The sequence below is a fragment of the Nannospalax galili genome, unplaced genomic scaffold, assembly GCF_000622305.1.
Source record: "Nannospalax galili isolate Female #2095 unplaced genomic scaffold, S.galili_v1.0 scaffold622, whole genome shotgun sequence".
NCBI lineage: Eukaryota > Metazoa > Chordata > Mammalia > Rodentia > Spalacidae > Nannospalax > Nannospalax galili.
In genome coordinates this window covers 85,188-106,651 of record NW_008348570.1, presented here as the reverse complement: position 1 = coordinate 106,651, position 21,464 = coordinate 85,188, and the positions used below count along the sequence as shown (strand labels likewise).

At 44.6% G+C, this 21,464-nt stretch overlaps 1 protein-coding gene across 1 annotated transcript in view; it reads right to left on the bottom strand.

The window, feature by feature from the left end:
- The window catches only part of Arhgef33 (Rho guanine nucleotide exchange factor 33), a gene marked incomplete in the record, with an annotated part of 95,776 nt that overhangs the window by 10,892 nt on the left and 63,420 nt on the right, over nucleotides 1-21,464 (bottom strand). Inside the window, 7 exon segments of the mRNA XM_008845500.1 lie at nucleotides 1,155-1,956; nucleotides 3,267-3,431; nucleotides 4,685-4,833; nucleotides 6,959-7,042; nucleotides 8,074-8,157; nucleotides 10,899-11,031; nucleotides 16,563-16,692. Of these exon segments, the coding sequence (XP_008843722.1) occupies nucleotides 1,155-1,956; nucleotides 3,267-3,431; nucleotides 4,685-4,833; nucleotides 6,959-7,042; nucleotides 8,074-8,157; nucleotides 10,899-11,031; nucleotides 16,563-16,692 (1,547 nt within the window).

Below are 21,464 nucleotides of genomic sequence, written 5' to 3'. Positions count from 1 at the left end.
GATACACTCTGATTTGTGGAGTCTAGGTAGGTTGCATTCCTTCCTGACTCTATGGCCCACTCTGCACCCTTCCCAGTTGGCACAGTAAGCCAAACGCAAAGCAGCCAGCACTGTTCTATGCTCGGAAGTCTTTTTTCATTCTACCTCGCTCTTTCCCCAAGTAACCTCTCAGCAGCGTTTAAAATCTAATTTAGATATTCATTGTACCTAGAAGTCCTTCTCCAACCAGCCATCATCCCAAGAGACTTTAGATATCCTTTCTCTAAGCTCCTAGCCTATTACAATTCTGAATCTGTCTCCCTCCTATACTAAACCAGTAGTCCTATAGGACACTGGACACGTTTTATTTCTGAATCCTCAGCAATTAGCAGAGTCTGGTATACAGCAGGCACTCACTCAGTGTTGGCTGGGAAATTAAGGAGTCTGTGAGTCCGTGATCATCAGTCTGACCCCACTGGCTTGAAAATGAGTGGAATGGAAGGGTGGTGGTACAGTAAGCATGCGCATGTTACTGTGTTTAAGCAGAAACTGGTTTTGTTTCTTAGACAATGAGAACTTGGGGCTCAGAAATTACTGGCCCCTTCGTGAATAGGAACCAGAACACACTTTTAAATACCCTGAGGCTCAGAGACACCAAGGACAGGCATCAAAATGCCTCAACATTGAGGCTAAAGGTGCTTTTGAGTCAATACAGCCTTTTCTAGAAAAGCAAGTGAAAATGAATTAGCTTGGCAGCAAATTTCGAAGACAACATTGAGACAGGACAACTCACGGCGTCCCTGACTACTACAAGGTTGCTGGGAGAGGCTGGCACACAGGGAGGTATGCATAACAGGCAAGGCTAGAAACAGACAAGCCCGGGCTTGCCCGCAGCCGTTAAACAGGAAGGCATGCATGCACTCAGCGTGTCCGTCTCTCTCGGTCTGCATGTCTGAACAGCATCTGCTCTGCTCCCTTCCTGCCTCCAAGTGTGACACTCTCGGTGCCGGCCGTGCCTGCCACTCGCCTTCGAAGGCCCCGAGGCCCGTGCCTTCTGCCCCGCGTGCGAGGCCATCCCGGCTTCCGCGCCCCACTCCCTGCCGCTAGGGGACCCAGGGCTGCCTGCGGTCTAAGCCCGGGGCGCCGCTGTGGGAGTCGGCTCGGTTTTACTTTACCCTCCTTACTTCCAAATAGGTCTGCTTTTCGCTTTGGGACCGCTGTTGGGGGAAGAAGGTCCGCGGCGCACCGCGGGAAGCGGCGGCAGCTGCGGCGGGCCCGAGGGGGGGCGCGCGCTCGGCCTTAAGAGGCGCGCGGCCGCCGCTGCTGCTGCGCGTGCTGTAGAGGCGCGGGGCCACGCCCTCGGCAGGCGGCGCGCGCGGGAACTCCTTGAGCGAGCGGCTCAGCGGCTTGGCTTTGCCGTGCGCCTGCGCCTGCGTGGCCTCCAGCTTGTAGGCGCCGCTGCCGGCCGGCGATGTGGCGCTCTTGGGCAGTGGCTGCAGCGCGTGCTCGGGCCGTTCGGCCTCCATGGCGAAGCTGACGGGCCGCAGGAAGCAGATGTCCAGACTGGACTCGGAAGAGGCGGGCGAGCAGTTGTCGAAGAGCGCGGGCGCCTGGAAGGGCTCCTCGTCGTATGGCGCGGGCAGCGCAAAGAGCTCGCCGCCGTACTCGAATTCCTCGTAGGCGGCAGGTACGAAGCCGCGCGCGTCGGGCAGCAGCTCGGTCGGGCCGCGCAGCGCGCGCTCCACGTTGCCCAGGGGCTCAGCCGGAGCCGGCTCGAAGTCCATCTCCGGGATGGCCTGCAGGGGCCCGGCCAGCGCCTTCACATCCTGCTCGGCCGGGCAGAACTGCGCCGGCGCCATCAGGCTCTCGGGCCTCTCGTGCTTCCTGCCCTCCATCTCCCAGTCGCTGGGCTTGCCGGGCTGCATGCTGTCCATCAGGCTCTGCTGCTGGCCCTTCTTCACCGAGGGCATCAGATGTCTTTAAAGGAAACAAGAGAAGGCTGTGCAAACTGTTCTTCGCGTTGGCCTCTCACCGCGCGGCGCAGCCCAGCTCCTCTCCCCTCTCCCCGCCGAGGCACCCCGAAGTGCCTGTCGAGCTCTACAAAGCTGACTAGGGAGCTCCCCCAAGAATCCCCAGGCCCAAGTGAAAGAGTGGAAATGGTGTCCAGGAAAGCATATGCTCAAGTTCCACGTCTGCTTCCAGACTCAGTCACTGAGTCACCAGCATGGCTGGCGGGCTCACTGGTCTCTCCCCACAGCCCTCTCTGTCCCTGGGCATCTGTGTTCAAAGCTCTTCTTTCCCTTTCTTACAAAATACTAGGGATTTAACTGTACAACTCGTAGATCTTAACACATTAACAGTTACCTTCCTAAATGAAATAAATGTGATGTACCTTAAGAGCCGTTGAACTCTGGATGATGATATATGGGGTCCACTCGGGTGTAAATTTAAATTCTCTAAATTTTTTAAAGTTTTGTGGCCATAAAGTATCTATATTGTCATCTCAGACTTCCACAAAGTATTAATGCGCTGCTAAAGTTATCACTTTGTGCGCAATTTGTGGGGAAGGACTTTTTGAGATCGGGTTTCCTTGTAGCCCTAGCTGGCCTGGAAGAACAGGCTGGTCTCTCTCTCTCTCTCTCTCTCTCTCTCTCTCTCACCAAAATGGCTATTCTGCTGCTTATTCATATTTAATTCTGCCTCAGAAATGTATACAGAATGGACATATAAATGCCAGCACCGAGTATCTTTTTTACTTTATTATTTTTATTTTACGTGTATGCATGTATTGCCTACATATATGTGACTGTACCCGGGTCATAAAATGCCCTCTGAGGACAGAGGAAGTCATCAGATCTCCTGGAACTGGAGTTACAGACAGTTTGCTGCTGTCATGTGGGTGCTGGAATTCAAACCCGGGTCTTCTGCAGAAACAACCAGTGTTCTTAACCACTGAGGCATCTCTTCAGCCCAGCACTGAGTATCTTAAGAGAGTGCAAGAGTGAGATCCTATAGTGAAACAAGACTCACATTTACAGATGGGAGAAAGGTGGAATGAACTAACCTTATTCCAGTACTGTCATCTTGGAAAACATGTTTATTTTCTCTACACAGATATATTAGTCTTTCTCTGGGATCCAAGCATAGCTGGTAAATGGGGAAGGTGAGGTAAGAGGGAAGGTGGAGTGCTGTAGATCAAATTTCTAATCCATGCCAGCCTGCAGACCTACACAAACTACCTGGAACCCAACAGCACATTGTTCACCTTTCCACAGTAACGGGCTTACGTGACTGCAGGGCCAGAACTGGGAGCAGATGGGTAGGGCTGCAGCATCTCTTCTGAGTGGATCCCACTGTCGCGGACCACCTCAGGGCCTACAGCAGGGGAAGCATCTTGGCCAGCATTTGCACACTGGGAAGCCAGCCCTTTGTACAGCTTTGCCATGGATGACCTGACAATGGAAATAATGATTCTCAGATTGCACAGTGAGGAACTGGCTCTCAGAACACACAGATTATACTAAGAAAGGTAGATTTGTCTCTCCAGTGAAGCTTCCTGGGAAGATTATGCTTTCCCTAGGTTCCTCTATGAAGGTTGCTTACATTATAAGGACACAAGCTAGGACTGGAGAGATGACTCAGCGGTTAAGAGCACTGGCTGCTCTTGCAGAGGACCTGGCACCCACATGGCTGCTGACAACCATCCATAACTCCAGTTCCAGGGGGTCCTATGCCCTCTTATGACCTCCATAGGCACTGCACAACCTGGGTACACTTACACACATGCAGGGAATACACTCATACACATAAAAATAAATTTTTTTTTGTTCTTTTTGAGACAGGGTTTCCCTGTAGCCCCACATGACCCAGAACTCACTATGTAGACAAAGCTGGCCTTGAACTCACAGAGATCTGCCTGCCTCTGCTGGGACTAAAGGCATGTGCCACCATGCCAGGCAAAATAAAATTTTTTTTAAAAAGCCTGAAAAGACACAAGCTGGCAGTTGGCTGGAAAGAGCTTGAGAGTAGAGACTGGTGTAGAGAGATCCCTGTCAGAGGAGCCCTAGGTTGGGAGATAACTTTCTTCCTAGACAGAAGCCTCAACAGAAACGATTCTGTTCTCTAGGTGGGCTGGGATGTTTAAGGAAATCTGGGTCATTAGGAAGCTTTGCAATGTGTTTCATCTCTTCCCTCTGAAGCCCAGATGGTACCTGATCAAACCTTCTTGTTTGTTTATACTGTGAAATCTATTAAGACACACCCCTATTGCTTTTTAATTTATTTTTATTTTATGTGAATGAGTGTTTTGCCTACATGTAAGTACACTCGTCATGCAGTCCCCATGTAAACTAGAAGAGGGCACCAGAACTGGAGTTTTAAATGGTTGTTAGCCATCATGCCGGTGCTGGGAACCGAACCCAGGTCCTCTGCAAGAGCAGCCAGTACTCTTAAGTGCTGAGCCATCTCTCTAGTTCCCCACCCCAATCACTTTTATCCACAGCACTCATTAACACCTAACTCTTCACTGTCCAGCTCTAAAGAATAAACTCCATGTGACAGGGTTTCTGTCATTGGTCCTCTCCTCTTTCTCCTTCTCTGTCCTTCTACCTCCCATCACTTCCTTTCAGCCACTTAACAAAAAGGTCTACATCCTGCTGTCAGAACTCTTTGATAGACCCTGTAGACTGTACCATCAGAACCTTACTTTTTGAGCTTTTTCCGTTTCTGAATAAGCAAATCTTCATTGCATTGAAAGAGCAAGGTATAGTGAGAGATGAACACTCGGAGGCGCTGAACACACACGAGTAGTAGGTAATAATCAGGATGTTCCTGCTCAGTGAACTTCAGAACATTCTGGATGGGGAGGAAAAGGAAGCCGCATTGCATAATTAGGATGAAAAGTTGCTTTGTCTCTTATGCACCTTACCCTGAGCTGTTGTAAGTTCTATAGCCATTTATCAAAATATCTGATAAGCTAAAAGCTCAAACTTGCTGCTCAGCCCATCACACTAAAGGAATATAAGCCATTACTCTTCCTGCTTGAGTTGGGTATGAATCTAATATAATTCCATCTGAAAAGTTAGAAGGACCTTCCAGTTAGATATATGAAGTACTAGAGGCATTCTAACAATTATTATCAATAAGCAATACCTTAACTCGAAGAAGTCAGACTAATGAACTCTAGGCGTCAGGCTGGCTGTTGGGGATGGGCGAGGTGGTTGATGGCCCCTCCTATTACCGTGCCCGATACTATGGCTTGGATATGGTCTTTCTCCCAAAAGTTCAATTGCTGGAAGCTTGATCTACAATGTAATGATATTTGAAAGGTGGTGGGACCTTTAAGAGGTGGAGCCTGGTAAAATGTGATTGGGTCTTGACCACCATCTTGAAGGGATTAATGTTGGTCTCAAGGAGTGGGTTCCTAAGAGAGACAGTAGTTACAGGAAAGTGAACCCAGCCCCCCTCCTTACTCCATCCTCATATTGTTGACCTGCCATTCTTACATATGCTCCACTGTGTGATAGTATTTTCCATGAGGGGACCACCAGAAGTCAATGTCAGCCCCATCTGGGCTCCAAAATTATGAGCCAAAATAAACCTCTTCCCTTTTAAAAGTTCCAGTCTCAGGTATTTTGTTTTAGTAACACAAAATGGATTCAAATACCTACTGTGCTATAATGGAATATGAATGTGATTTAGATTGGGAAAGCTAACATTTATTGAATACTTTATTCATTTATTGAATACTTCCTATTGCTCTTTTACATACATTATTTCATTCAGTTTTATCACAACCTAGTTAGATAGGTACACTAATGACCCCTATTTAAGAAACAAGGAAATGAAGATACAGAGAAGTTCAGTGATCTCTATTAGGTCACACAGCTAATAAGTAATAGCAAAGGGGATTTAAATCTAAACTAGATGGTAGCACTAGGGATTATTTGCCCTACTCTTGTGTTTGCAAGACCCAGGCTACAGTCCCAGTTTTTTACCTCCTAACTATGTTGCCTTGGTCATATTACTTCATTTCTTTTGTCCTCTATTTCTTCATGAAAAAATGGTGACAATATATGATTCATGGAATTGTTGAAAGGCTCAGTGAGGTAATTCTCATGAGAAAATGCTGTTAGGACCTAAAGCTGTCTCAATCGCAATATTGCTCTTGAGCTGCTTCTATCTGAGATTAATCACAAGCTTTCTGAGATGCTTTCACTGAACACCAATGAAATCAGAACAGGTGGGTAGCAGAAAGAAGAGGGGCCAGGGAGGACTTAGTGGGTCTCCTGGCTCTACTTCCTCCACTGGGCTATAAGCCTCTTGGGGGAAAGAATGTGGTTCATCAGCTCCTTCAAGCCTCTTCTGTGACATAAAGTATGGACACTGTATGGTACAGCCTTGGACCAAAGCCAAGTTGAAGTTATCAGGATAACAGTTTAGTGGACAGATGAAAGGCTGACATTTAGATGCCAGAGGTGACGTTTAGATGGCTGAAGAACCAAACGGGAGCAGACTGAATACAGTAGTTGGAAACTGTCAGGCAAGGTTATAGAAAGATCTTGGACCACTGAGGTAGGTTGTTGTTAAGTAAAGCTGGAACATCAAAGGCAGGTATGAATCAAAAATTTCAACCAGATATGGTGGCGCATGCCTGTAGTCCCAGCACTTGGGAGGCAGAGGCAGGCGGATCTCTGTGAGTTCAAGGCCTGCCTGGTCTCTTTAGTGAGTTCCAGGCCAGCAGGGGCTTCAGGGGGACCCTGTCTCAAAAAGACAAAAAAAAAAAATTTCAAAGACAGAGATTTTTAGCTCATGCCACAGGGTGTGATGTGGCATGGTATAACCGTAACAATCTAAGCCATATAAACACTCCTTAGAAATATTAATGATTCTTTGTGCCTTTACAGTATTTCTAACTGGGAAGCCAAAAATAAAAGTTCAGTGTAAAAATCAGTTTGGTGGCTTGCCCAGCCATGCTCACCTGCAGATGTATCAGATATTCAGGGATTCGCTGTACTATGTGAAAAAACAGGGTGTAGATGTCCGATTTAATTTCTTCATCTCCCTGAATGAAAGAAAGGTGGAGTCACTCTTCAGTGTCCCTTCAGCTCAGCAGCAGAACCCCAGACATTCCTCCCACCATATGGGAAGGATTTACTCTCAAAGAACCTTCTTTTCAGAGATTGCCTGAGCATTGATCTGTCATTGGGGAAGTCATGTGTTCAGGGAACATATCACATACTTCTTTCGATTTCAAAATTGCCCTTTCCTTCCCTACCTTCATCTTAGCACAGGCTAGATAGAAGTGAGCACTCAATAAGTTGTACTTGAATTAAATGAATGCATTAAGGTTTTCCACACAATAACTTTCTAATCAGCCGGCAGAGTGAGCCAGAGTCTCTTAAGTGTGGGAAACGTGATTAGAAACTGGTCACTGAGCAGAAAACATGATGGACTCTCCCTCTATGCCTTCCTTTCCTTCTCTTTTCCCAGACATTTGCTGAATGCTAACATGTGATAGTCATTATATTGGGTTGGGAATAGTGAGGGAGTTGAAGTAGGAAGTTAGTAAGACATTGTCTTTCCTCTCCTGTAAAATATAATTAACTCTCAGCTTTAGGAGCTCAGATACTGATTTTCCTACTGACTTAAAATGACTGGAATAGCTACACAAGTGCGTACTTATCGAACACTAAATATATCACCGAAGTGGCAGTGTTTAAAAAAAATGGAGCCATTTATGATCTTAAAAACTGACAAAAGATGGTTTGAATTTAATACTGAGATTCATGTTTCCTGAGTCCCTCAGCCCCGCACATACAGCCTATAAGCTGCACTGTGAAGAGCTCTGCTCAGTACCCATTTGCCTTGTCTGTAGATCAGTGCAGTGGATCAGAGGGTCAGTAAAGCATGACGGGGACCAAAGCTGGTCCTTGACTAGGCTCCTCTATCTCTGAGAAGGGGTGTCAGTGACAATGTTCAAGCTGTTTCTCAGTCTGGAAAATAAGCTCACAGGGCACACACTGTACCATGAGGTGGATTGGCAGTGCCATATAGGGGACATATAAACAATGGCAGCACATACAGTTAATTTACCTCCTTCAGAACCACAACATGAACCAATGAGATGCATTCAGGTAAGTCCCTCAGGTAGGCAACATAATAATCCAAGAAATTATTCTTTAAAACAAACACAAAAAATGCATGGTAAGAACCCAGAAACAGGAAAGATAGCAATTTCATAGATATCAAATCTTTATCAAATCAAATAGATAAAAAGGAGTAGTTTGCAGAGATTATTTTAATAATTCATTTAATATGTTCTTTAATTGCTTTTGGAGGTTTTATTTATTTTTAAAAAGTCTTTTTGTTTCCTTGATGTTTAGTTGGCATGATGGCACACCCCTGTAGTTTTAGCACCGAAGACATAGAAGCCTGGCCTGGGAACCACTTTTAATCCCAGGACTCAGGAGACAAGAGCAGACAGATCTCTGTAAGTCTGAGGTCAGCTTGGTCTACACAGTGAGTTCCAAGCCAGCCAGGCAGCCAGGGATACATAATAAGACCTTGTCTCAAAAAAAAAAAAAAAAGTGGAGGCAGGAGAATTAGTCAAGGTCATCCTTCATTACATAAGAAGTTCAAGAAGAGCTAGGGATCTAGAAGATCCAGTCTCCAAAATATTTTTATTTAAGTCTTTTTTGACTTTACAAATTTTTTGTTTGTTTTCATTTTTTGAGGCAGGGTCTCTCTGCTGTAGCCCCTGGTGGCCTGGAACTCAATATAAAGACCAGGCTGTCCTCAACTTGCAGAGATCGACCCACAAATTTTTAAAATAAAAAAAATATATTACAACGTCTACAACTTGAGAACCAAAACTCAATAGTTCTGCCTTAATGACAAGAGAATAATAGTGAGGGTCATGTAAGTTAAAGTGTTTTTAAATTGTTAAATGATAAAAGTACATATTTTGTTTGTAAAATTCCTTTTCACAGTAATCATCTATATCCAAATGAGAAACTTTGGCCAATCTACTTAATGCTATCTAGATCAGCAGTTATCAATGTTTTAACTGATTGCCTATTTTATTTATTTATTTATTATTTATTTATATTTTATGTGTATGAGTGTTTCATCTGCATGTTTCTAAGTCCACCCCTGTGTGCAATGTGGAGGCCAAAAGAGGGTGCTGGACACCCTGGAACTGGAGTTACAGACAGGTTTAGCTGCCATGTGGGTGCTGGGAACTGAACTAGGGTCTTCTGCTTGAGCAGCCAGTGTTCTTAACCACAGAGTCATATCTCCAGCTCCTGATTGCCTATTTTAATTAATGTATATTCACCTATGCAGTTCCCTCTCAGGAAAATCAGGAAAATAATTCATAGCTTTCAAAGTTATATTCCATAATTCTTTTTTCTTTCTTTTTTTTGGTCTTTTTGAGACAGGGTCTCCCTGTAGCTCCAGGTGCCTGGAACTCACTCTGTAGACCAGGCTGGCCTGAACTCACAGAGGATTAAAGGTGTGTGCCACCACGCCCAGCATTCCATAATTCTTAACTCTAGAAACATGCTGAATACAGTGAGTAAAAGTGATATTAGAGAGCCATCAATGCATCTACCTTATGTAAGTAAATAATTTATAAATTTGTGTTGTCCACCTGCCATCAAGAATTGTTGATAAAGATGGACTGAAGGCAAAAACTGATTTGCAGACCAATTTTAATTAGCCCACAAAAAAAGAGGAAATTTTGGACTGGAGCAATGGCTCAGTTAAGAGCACACACTGCTGTTCCAGAGTGTCAGAGTTCAGTTCCCAGCACCCACGCCAGACAGTTCACAACCACCTGTAATTCCAGATCCGAGAGATCCAGTACCCTCTTGGATCTCTGCAGTTACCTCCACTCACATACGCAGACACACAGACACAGACACACACACACACACATACAATTTTTTTAATTTTAAAAGAAATTTTACATAAAATGCTAGATTTCACACTTCTCTTAAAATAACAAATCTAACAACTCTAGTCCTTTTTTCCTGATTCAGATATATCTGAGTAGCTATTCTTTGTAGCAAAACAAATGTGATCTGGTCAGATGTAACGGTGCATACTTTTTAATCCCAGCACTTTGGAAGCAGAGGCAAGTAGATCTCTGTGTGTTCAAAGCAAACCTGGTCTACATAGTGAGTTCTAAGCCAGCCAGGGTTACATAGTAAGACCCTGTCTCAAAAAAATGTGGTGGTCTACCTCAGTCCAGTTCCCACCAGTCTAGTTCCCACCAGTCCAGTTTGCATTACACTCAGCTCCCTCCATCATTTATGCCACTATTTGGACCTGGAGACATGTGAGTTTTCAACTTCTGGCCTGGATATTTTCTCTGTAGGAAATTAAAGAGAGCTAAAAATTTAGCACTCTCTCTAAGGCACTGAAAACAAAAGAGTTCAAGATAAATTGCCACCTAGCATATATTTTTAAATTTATAAGAAATGAAAATTACATATGAAAATACACCAACATAGTATATATTGTTTACTCTATGTTTACATATGTGGATGGATATATGTGCTTGATAATATATATACATATATTTGTGCATATATAAACTCATACATAAATACATATACACATATACATGCATAGTCAATGGAGGCAACTACAGTTCAGTATAAAGTTATGACCCAGAAGGTAGAAGACCTAACAGAGTTCCAGTCACACATATCCAACTACCTAGCAAGCTGAGTGATTTCAAAAAAATCTTCAAAACGCTATGAACCTTATTCCCTTAGCTATAGAAGGCAGAGCTTGCTAGGTTTCAGTTATTCCTCTAACTCTAAAATTTACTTATTCTGGACTTTCATTAGGAGAAGCAAATGAGTGAGACACAAATCTATTCAAAGTTTATACAGAGGAAAACACCTTACCTCATCATTTGTCAACTTAAGGAATAAGTCTCCAAGGACTCCCTGGCGTGGCCATTTCAGAACCCTTTCCTGCAGTGCGTGAAGCAGATCCAAATGCTGCTGGACAAGGTACCGTAAGGAGCCGGGGAAGAGGCTTGAAACAGAACAAAGAAAGAGTCATACAAGCCAGGGGAAGAAAGAAAATGTGTCCTAAGAATAAACACACAGGGCCCGTTTTCACAACCATCCAAAATACTCAGTCACAGGTCTGTATTTAGGATTACATTTTTTCCCATCATAGCAGGCATCCTCAGATGGTAAGACCCTTTTACTGATGGCCCTGTGCAAATGTGAATTGACCAAACAATAAAGAACACATCACTTGAATGACCTTTTAAATATATTTTTATTTATTATTTCTTAATTTTTTTATGTGTATGAGTGTATTCCCCTGGAACTGGAGTTACAGACAGTTGTAGCTGCCATGTGGAAACTGAACCTGGGTCCTCTGCAAGAGCAGCTAGTGCTCTTAACCACTGAGCCATCTCTCCAGCCCCAATTGAATGCCCTTAAAAAAAAAAACTTGGTCCATGTTCATTTATACTGCACTCAGTAGGAATTCTAAAGGAAATCTTTTTCAATGTTTTAGATTGCAAATTGATATGCAAATCATTTATTCTTAGCTACTGATTAAAAGAATGCCACTTGGGTAAGGAGGAAGATTTGGCTAAAGTTGGCAACTAAAAGCACAGGGAGTTTGGGCAATGAAGAGTTTCATTCTCTCTTTTTTTCAATTCCAAAAAGGCATCCTGGGCAAGGACAGTCACCTAGAGACACTTCGGAGCAGGGCTGGCCTGCCACTTTCCAGAGTTTCTTAGATCCCCTTCCTACTTCAAATCTCTCTCCTTTACCTACTTTTTGACAGGATTTTTGTTCCTTGTTTGTTTTCCAGAGGAAATAAAGGAGAGAAGTCAGAGAAAGGTGGAGTGGCGGGGAGAGAGAAAGGGGATCATGGGGGCGGGGCTGGGTAGAGAAGGGTCGTGTGTTGAGGGGCCTGCAGAACAAAGCGAGAAGAAACCGACTACAGCAAAAAGTTGTGGCTCAGGGAAATTGCAAGTGAATTTCTTTGTGCTTTCAACATAAGACATTTAATAAAGCTGTGATAGCCTACTAGTCACTGACAGCTGAATTTACTTAAATATTTCCCAAAGCGGGTAAATTTAGACGATTGGGGTGATTTGCCAACGAGCAGAGCTCTAGCATTAGAGAAGATGTCAAATTAAGAGGAAGTATTTTCAACCCATTTCCAAGAAAAGCCTTTCCCTATAGCCCAGGGAAGAGACAAACACCAGAAGAGAGGACCAAGCTCTCTTATGAAAAAATACGAGGAAAGGCGCCACTACCATGATCCATTTTAGCCCTCTACCTCTTGGTCCATGAGTGTCCATGTGTGCCCATGCATACAAAGCTAGCTGACTTGAAACACAAATGGAGAGGCCTCTTGATCTGTGCTCTTACTAATAACATAGTGGTCTTGAAAAAAATCTAAGTAATCCCTGTTCAAACCAAGGAAAAATTCAGACGAGAAACTTGGAGACTGACAGATTGGGAGAAGATCATAAACCTGATGGAGGAAAGCACAACTAATGTACTGAAAGAGCAAAATTGCATCAGCAAAAGAGCCAGGTGCAAAATATTTCTCCCCAGCCAGATGCTGCATATGACTCTGGGCAATATTCATGATGTGGTACTGAATGACTCAGTGAAGTTGGTATGCCATCATGAGACTGACTTTGTGAGGAGTTGTCTGTATGAATTATGGGTTATGTCTTGGATTTTCTCCCTTCTTTTCCTCCCCAGTCCTTTTCTTTACCTTTCTAGAAAACTGTCTTCTGATACACCATGACTAGTGTACCTACAGAATTGGAGAGCTGGTACCAGTCTCTTGGACTGTCCACTGGCATAACTGAAACTTTAGGGTGGGGTCAGACATAGCTAATGCTTACAACAACAGTTACAGAAACACATAAGTTACATGAAAAGCAATGACCCACAGTGTGTTCTGTGCCGAATACTGAAAACAGGCTTTGAGACTTTTGAAAAAGATTAACAAAGATATTATATGAAATAGGGGAAAAGTGTGGAGGGTTGAGCCAGAAGATGGAGAGCGGAGGAAGAAAGCAAGCAAGCAATACGGACACATTTCATCTGTCTCCCTGCTTGGCAGAGCTGACTCTCAGAAGTGACAGTAAATGCTTCTAACTTTTTTATTACGGCAATTTGAGTAGTTATAACCTTCAAAGTTTTTTGTTTTGTTTTGTTTTAATTTAGTTTTATTTTATGTGTATCAGTGTTTTGCCTATTTGTATGCAAGTGTACCCATGTCATTCAACGCCCATGGAGACCAGAAGAGGGTGTCAGATCCCTTAGAACTAGAGTTACAGGAGGTTGTAAGCTGCCATGTAGGTGCTGGGAACCAAACGTGGGTCCTCTGCAAGAACAGCCAGTGCTCTTAACAACTGAGTCATCACTCCAGCTCCTTAGTTTGGTTTTTTGAGACAGGGTCTCCCCATTGCCCCAGTTGGCCCAGAACTCAATATGTGGTCCATATTGTAAGAGATCTCCCTGCCTCTGCCTCCTGACTGCTGGGATTAAAGGTGTATTCCACCACACCTGGCTTCTTCAAAGTTCTTTTGCCTCTCAACAATACTGTATTCAGTGATGGAAATAAACCAAAAGTCATCAAGGAAAACCCAGTGACAGTTTCAGATTAGTTAAGTTTGTTCTTGCCAGTCTACCATTGGGCCAAAAACCTCCTGCCTTTCACAGCAGCAGGTTCCAACCATATTGAATGGGTTTAGGTAATTAAACATGTGCTATATGGTACCCCCTGTAGCTTCTGGAATGCTTGGATGTTGTGCTTGAGTTTAGTTCATCAGGTGAAATGCAGTCCTTCCCACAGGACTGTTATAATTTAAGGTGAGTCAGACCCAAATTTGCCCAGAACTTCAACTTCTGCCATCTCACACATGAGCAACAGCCTGTAAATTTAGCCCAGCTTTCAGCTGGCAGCACGTACCCATTTAGACACACTTGAAACACTTGAGAAGTCTCATGAGAAACTCACTTTTTTTCTGGAGAAATTCTAAAGTTCCCTAGGTTTGAGACAATGTGGCAATGTCAGATTTGAGTGTCGATTTGTCGCCCCATGCTCATCCCAGGTTGCATTCAATGGAGCAAAAAAGCATAGCAGCTTGCAATTTGTGGTGAGGGCTGGCATCAAAAGTTAATAAATTTATTTTCATCTTTTCTTGGAAAAATGCCATAGGTCTCTCTAAAGTGCATGGAGGGCTCAGAAAAGCTTATAAGAAAGGAGAAATATAGTGAACAAAGGAGGGTAATGAAAATCTAAATTTAGGGTAAAAAAATGCCAGCACTGTCAAACTCAGGACCAGACTCTTCACTTTAAATAACAGTACTGAGCTAAGGCTTTTCTCTACTTAATTGGTACAAAGCAAAACTGAGGGTTAGCTTGATAAGGAACAGGAACGCCATTATCACAGATACTAGGAAATAGCAATTATCTTACATTCATTGAGAATTATGATAGCTTTGACATTTAATCTCATAAGATTAGAAATCCACTCAGTCCTCACTTTTCTGAAGGGTCACCAGAGAAGACCAGAAAAGTAGGAAGTGACAGCAAACGAAAAAGACTTAACTATTCAGGGCACTAAGAACATATTTAACCCCCGGATTGGACATGTCAGTCAAGAAAAGAAGTAAGACTAGGGACTCTTCAAGAGAAATGCCCGAGTTCTGAAACAGGAAGAGATAGCTCCATGTACCTGGTACTCCAGGAAATTTCCCAAATTATTGGTAGTAATGATAGTGTCTTGGAGGTCACAAGGCCCTTAAAAATCTGTAGAGTCTTCAAAGAGCACAGGGACCAGGCCAAGTGAGCGTACATTTGAATTCTGGCACTAACTTGCTGTGTGGATGTAAGTATCTCTGGATCTTATTGTCTTCATCTAGAAGGGAGAAATCCCAAGATTCTAGTGAAGAGTCTTCTTTTAGTGCTGGGGATAGCATCTAGGTTCTCTTGAATGGTAGGTCAGTGCTCTGCCCCAGCGCCACATCCCCCAGTTCCAGTGAAGAGTTCATGAAGTTATAGATCAAGTGGTGAGTATAGGACCCAGCTACTAAGTTCCAAAGTAAATAATTTTGTCCTTCTCTCTTCCCACTTTTGCCCAGCTCCCCAAATTTATGGAACTCCAAAGAGCTAGAAAGCTGCTGGTTAGAATCTTAGATGCAGAAGCAAAGCCACACTGAAAGGTAGATTCCCTTTCAATTTGATTCATGTAAACTAAGCAGGTGCTTGACAACAAAACAGAACCCAGCACCTTCCCCTGAGCCCCAGAGAGCAGATGGGAGGGTAAGCTGAGCTGTACTGGAGTCTATCTATGAGTGGAAAATCAAGTGTCCTGATGAAGTGGGAAGGAATGAAGAAAATCTGGGTGGGCCCTAGGAGGGGTGAAGCAGAGTTCAGAGCCTCTATTAGTCAAGGGTTTAACTATGTCATGTTACCCATTCTGTTCTTTGTCATTTTATATTTTGTTTGCTTCTGTTTTGTAGTAAAAAAAAAATCACTGAAAGCAGGCAAGATACTTGTAAATTTGTGAGGAAATATTTCCTCATCTTCTTTAGCTAGGTTCGGCATTGTGTTTCGGTAGGAGGGGAAACTGAAGTGGCTGTAAAGCCAGGTCAAATGGGAGAAACCACAAGGAGCTGGAAAATAGGAGCTTCCTTAGGTGGCTTCATAACTGATGAGTTACCAGTGTGCACCACCTCATGGAATGAATGTTTAGAATAGCGCTGGAGAGACAGCTCAGTGGTTCAGAGAACTGGCTGCTCTTCTAGCGGACCAGGGTTGGTTAACTCCAGTTCCAGGGGATCGAGCACCCTCTTCTGGCATCTGTTGGCATTCATGACATGGGTGCACTTACATACATGCAGGCAAAACACTCATAAACATAAATAAAATAATTTAAAGTAATAATGCTACATAATCCAGATTTCCCATTCATTTGGGTCATTCATTTTCCTCAGTTATTCTGAATTGTTCCATCATTACACTATTAGTTCTTTTCTCTTTCCTGCTCTCTCCCAACAGAGGGAAGAAGAGAATGTGTAAAGAGTATGAACAAGGGGAAGAGTTATGACATAGGGCGAGTATGCTGAGGCAATACACTTCCAACCCTTTGGAAGCACTGGCCTCCCCGCCCCCAGGTGCACATACACATGGATGCACACTCTCACACAATACCTGTGGGATCACCTGAACAAGAGTTTCATCAGCCCTGTATGACTGTCTAATGGCACTTAGTATTTCAGAGCTCAGCCATATCCAATTCCTGGTACTTCTATGAGATCCGCACCCCTGGGGGCATGCAATGACTCACTTTACATTCTTAACAGACCACAGAGACTGAAGACCAGGAGACTATAATCATTTCTTACCTGCTGAGAATCTAAGTTTGACACTTGCTGTCACTGTCTATTCTCTTTTCAAAGACTGTTTCTAGAACTCTTCATAAGCCCCAGAATTCCCAGAGTGGAAACAATGAATAACTTACCTTAAGTCCTAGTCAATCTGAAAAGCAAAGGCAGTGAACACATGGCTACCTTCTCTCTTTGGAATTCCTCTTTCCGTCTGACCCCTGGAATGTTGCCTTTATCTTCAGGATCAGAGAGATGTTAATGACGTATTTTCTTTCAGATTCAAGCAGTTCTAGAGCCACAGTTTGTCTTTTAGCTTTAAAACAAACCAATGAGAAAACTTTTTATTAACCATTCCCTCCCAAAAATCCTAGGAAAGTGATAAAAACATACAGAGAGCAGAAAAAAGAGATGCTGCTCAGTTGGCAGAGCACTTCCCTAGCATGCATGATGCCCTGTGTTTGATACTCAGCCCCACAGAGACCAGGCCTGGTGGCAACACCTGTAATCCCAGGAGGTGAAGGCAGGAGGATCAAGAGTTCAAGGTCATCTTCAACTACCTGGTGAGTTCCGGGCATGCCTGGTCAAAAAAAAAAAAAAGAACGGACGAGAGGGAAGGGGAGAGGGGAGGAGAGAGGAGAGAAGAGAGAGAGAGAGAGAGAGAGAGAGAGAGAGAGAGAGAGAGAGAGAGAGAGAGAGAGAGAGAGAGAGAGAGAGAGAGAGAGAGAGAGAGAGAGAGAGAGAGAGAGAGAGAGAGAGAGAGAGAGAGAGAGAGAGAGAGAGAGAGAGAGAGAGAGAGAGAGAGAGAGAGAGATAGCAGATTTTGGGACAAGACACCAGAATGCAAGCATGCTAATTCATCCAGCAAAGCAAAGGACACACAGTCTTGTGTCTGCAGACAGACAATCCACTAAGAAGCAGTAGAAGGCTCAAGGATTGGAGACACCAGATGTCACCGAAAAGAATGAGATGGCAAAGAAAAAAAAAAAAAAATGAGATGGCTCTAGGTGAGCATAGAGTAGCTGGTCCATAACCTCACTTGCACACCAGATGGCATCCTTGCTTCATCCCATGAGAAACTGGAAAAACATAATTAGGCAGTCTCTAACCTGAGCTAAAGATGAAGACAGTAGAAGGCAGGGAGGGGTGAAACCCTAACGTGAGAGGGAGACCACAGAAAACCTGCACTCTACAAGGGGAGACTCCCCTTGGCCAACTTCACACAAAGGTTCCAGAGTGTCAGCAGCCAGGCTTAAAAGCTCCTAGCAGGAGAATGTACAGTCTGCCCCTTGATACATTGAACTGCCCAAGTGGGATGGGGGACCCTGAGACATTGACATAGAGATCACCTACCCACTGTTAAGGTTCAGAATGCCCTGCCCCCTCACCAACAGGGCCTCACTGGCAAGCCCCTGAGAAAAGTTGATAAGCACTCTGGTCTTTGAAGTCAAGAGAAGCAGACTTTTCTCCACTGTTTGGCCAACACAGCAGGCTTCCCCTTTGATCTCTAAAGGGGGCATGTTTTAATAGTCCTGCTCTCCCGCTCCCACCCCCCCCAACTTAAAAAAAATATATCTTCCCACCTTTTGCAGGAAGCAGAAGCCTCCCCCTTTAAAAGACCCCCCCCCCCAGGCTCACAACCTGGGCAGACATTTTCCCTGCCCAGAAGGGAATCTGTCCCATGTGTTCCTTTGCTAATAAACTATTCTGATGGAGTTTTATCTGTGTCCGGGTGCTTTCTCCTGATCAACCGGATTCATCCATAGGCTACTTTACCTATCAGATGGTGCCAAAACCCAGTTCTTACTTCAAGGGACCCACCTGACTTCTCCAACGCCACTGACTTGGCTTTCAGGTACTCTCCCACCCTTCCTTTCTCTCTCCTCCTCTCCCCAGCTCTCTGCTTTGCTTTCACCTTTCTGCCTTTCCTCACTAGGACACACACTCTGCCTTGCCTACATCTTCTTTTGATCTCCTTTCCCACTGATTTCCATCACTGCTGTCCAGGATGGAGCTGCTTCATCTGTTTGCTACCTCAGTTCCCACCCCTTGGCCCCCATCTCCCCCTCTCCCCCGCTCCTTTGCCATGGGCGTGGAAGGTCTGCTGTCTTCCATCGTTTTTCCCTGTCTTTGTCCTTGTGCTGGATAGCTTTAGTGTCAACTTGACACACCTGGGTTGAGAAAGCCTCAATTGGGGAATTGTCTCTATTGGACTGGCCTGTGGCCATGTCTGAGGGGCATCTTCTTGATGAGTGATGTGGGAGGGCCCAGCCCACTGTGGGTGGTGCCACCCCTGGGCAGGTGGGCCTGTGTTGCATAAGAAAGCAGGCTGAGCAGGGGCCAGGGGAGCAAGACAGTAAGCAGCATTCCTCCGTGGCCTATGCTCCAGCTCCTGTTTCCAGGTTCCTGCCCTGAGTTCTTACCTTGGACTCCCTGATGAACTGTGACCCAAGAGATGTAAGCTGAATAAACCCTTTCCTCCCTAAGTTGGTATTGGTCAGAGTATTTTGTCACAGCAATGAAGAAACAAACCAGGACAGAAATTGGTACCAGAGAGTGGGATATTGCTGTGACAGACCTGACCTTGGTGTTTTGGGGAGGACTGTGGAAGTGTTTGGAACTTTGAGCTATTGGAAATGCTATTGGAAATGCTATTACGTGCTCAGAGTTTGTTGCAGTGGAGCTTGGAACAGTTATGCTGAAAGAGTTGTAGACGATGGAGGCCTGGCTTGTGAAGCTTCAAAGGGAAGCGAAGACTATCAGGGCTGTTCGTGTGAGATTTTGGATTGAGAATCTGTGGGTTCTGGTCGGCTAGGGCTGAAGAATCACCTGTATTTAAGAAGAGACCAGAACCTGAAGCAAAACCTTTGCTTTACTGGGACAAGTGATGCTGGTTAGCTGGGGCTGAAAAATCATCTGTAAGTAACAAGAGACCAGCATCACTGTGGTGGAGTCTTCTGGGAGGTGTTTCCTCAGGGTCAGCACACAGAGGGGACCCGCACCTCTATTTCAAGCTAGAAGCAGGACCTGGTAATGTGTAAGAGTCTCCTGCATCGTTCTGATGTTGAAAGCATGAAGGGGTCACAGAGCAGCTGAGGCTTGGCACTCTGAGAGGCCAGGAAAGGCCATAGGTGAAAGTGCAGCTTCAGTTGCAGCAAAGAGCCCAGGATTGAAGGGGTCATGGAGAGAATCTGAGGCTTTGCACCCCAAGAGGCAAGAAGAGGCCATTGGTGAAGGTGTAGCCTCAGTTTCAGTGGAGACCCCAGCTTTTTGAAGATGCCAGGACCATGGGATGACCACTAAGGAGAGCAGCAGGTATGGAATGGAGCTGGCCTGGGTCTGCGAGATGAGCTGAGTGTGCTGTGAACTGCAGAGTCAGAAGTGGAGCTGCCAGAACCCTTTGGAGGCCAGAAGATCGTGAGTGAATCCCAGATGTCCAGCCTTGAGCTACTTTGCTGGACTTTGGTTTTGCTTAGGTGTGTCCGATTCTTCCCTTTGAAATAAGACAGTACTTGTTTTGGATTTTACAGAAGCCCACCCACAGTTGAGACTTTTAAAAGAGACTATGTACTTTAAAGTGTTTGGATTTTTTAAGGACTGTGGGGTTCTTAAGGTTGTACTGTCTTAGGTTGTGATATTAACATCATATCTTGGGGACAGAAATTGGAAATTATGGTTTAATAGTGATGTTTGTGTGTCAAGTTGATACGGGGTCAATTGTGCTGGATAGCTTTAGTGTCAGCTTGACACACCTGGGTTGAGAAAGCCTCAATTGGGGAATTTCCTCTATTGGACTGGCCTGTGGCCATGTCTGAGGAGCATCTTCTTGATGAGTGATGTGGGAGGGCCCAGCCCACTGTGGGTGGTGCCACCTCTGGGCAGGTGGGCCTGTGTTGCATAAGAAAGCAGGCTGAGCAGGGGCCAGGGGAGCAAGCCAGTAAGCAGCGTTCCTCCATGGCTTGTGCTCCAGCTCCTGTTTCCAGGTTCCTGCCCTGAGTTCCTACCTTGGGCTCCCTGATGAACTGCAACCTGGGAGATGTAAGCTGAATAAACCCTTTCCTCCTCAAGTTGGTATTAGTCAAAGTGTTTTGTCACAGCAATGGAGAAACAAACCAGGACAGTCCTCTTCCACTTCCTTTCTTCCTCACTTTACTCGGGATGATTTCTGATACCATTCAATCCAACACATGCAAATGCTCTGGATCCTCTCCTCTCTCTCCCCCTCCCATACTAAAGCTTCCTACTCCCCTCCACGTACCTGCCAGCCCGCCACATGTCTGACTTCCCATGCAAGCTTTAAACCTACATGACCCCAAAGCTTTTTTTTTTCCTTCTAGCTATTCACCCCCTCCAGGCAGCTGCCAAGATTGCCACCTCACCTGCCCTGGGGACTTTTTTCTTTAACATTCTAATAAAATGATAAAAGTTTCCAGCTGGGCCCATTCTTAAATTCTCATAAATATAGCTTAGAACCCTTTAGGGGACTCTTTCTCCCCGTTTTGACCCAACTAGCCTAAACTGGCTGGGCAACTTTGTTGGACCATTCAAAGAATTTCAGGCGTCTTGCCCCATGGACAAATGGAAAACATTTTAAAAGCCTTTTTTTCTCCTAAACTTTTTCTCAGCCAAAGGGGTTCGAAATTTTAATCTTAGGCCCTCTTGGTCACCAAGCAACTGGTGCCCAGGTGCCTACTTTTCTAACTAGACCTAACCATTTTAAATTTCACTATACATGAAAAGTCACAGGCACTGCTTGGGCGAGTCATATGCTTTCAGAACAACAACCCACTGATTTATATGCCCTGTTCCTTCTACTGCCCTCATGAGTTTCCTTTCCAGCATAGCTTGTGTCTAGAAATTAAGAGATCCTGAGAACTTGGCTTCACATTCACAGCTACAGTCGTTGGTGAGAAACATGGATTCCTTTGATTTGCTTTTCTATTTGGGATATATATAATATACAAGGGCACTTTCTTCTTTTATATCAAGCCTAATTTACCAGTACCAGGGGTGCCTAGGATTCTTTTGCAATTTATTTTTTTGTTTCTTGATGATGTCATAAAATAAACAATACATTTCTAGTTCAGA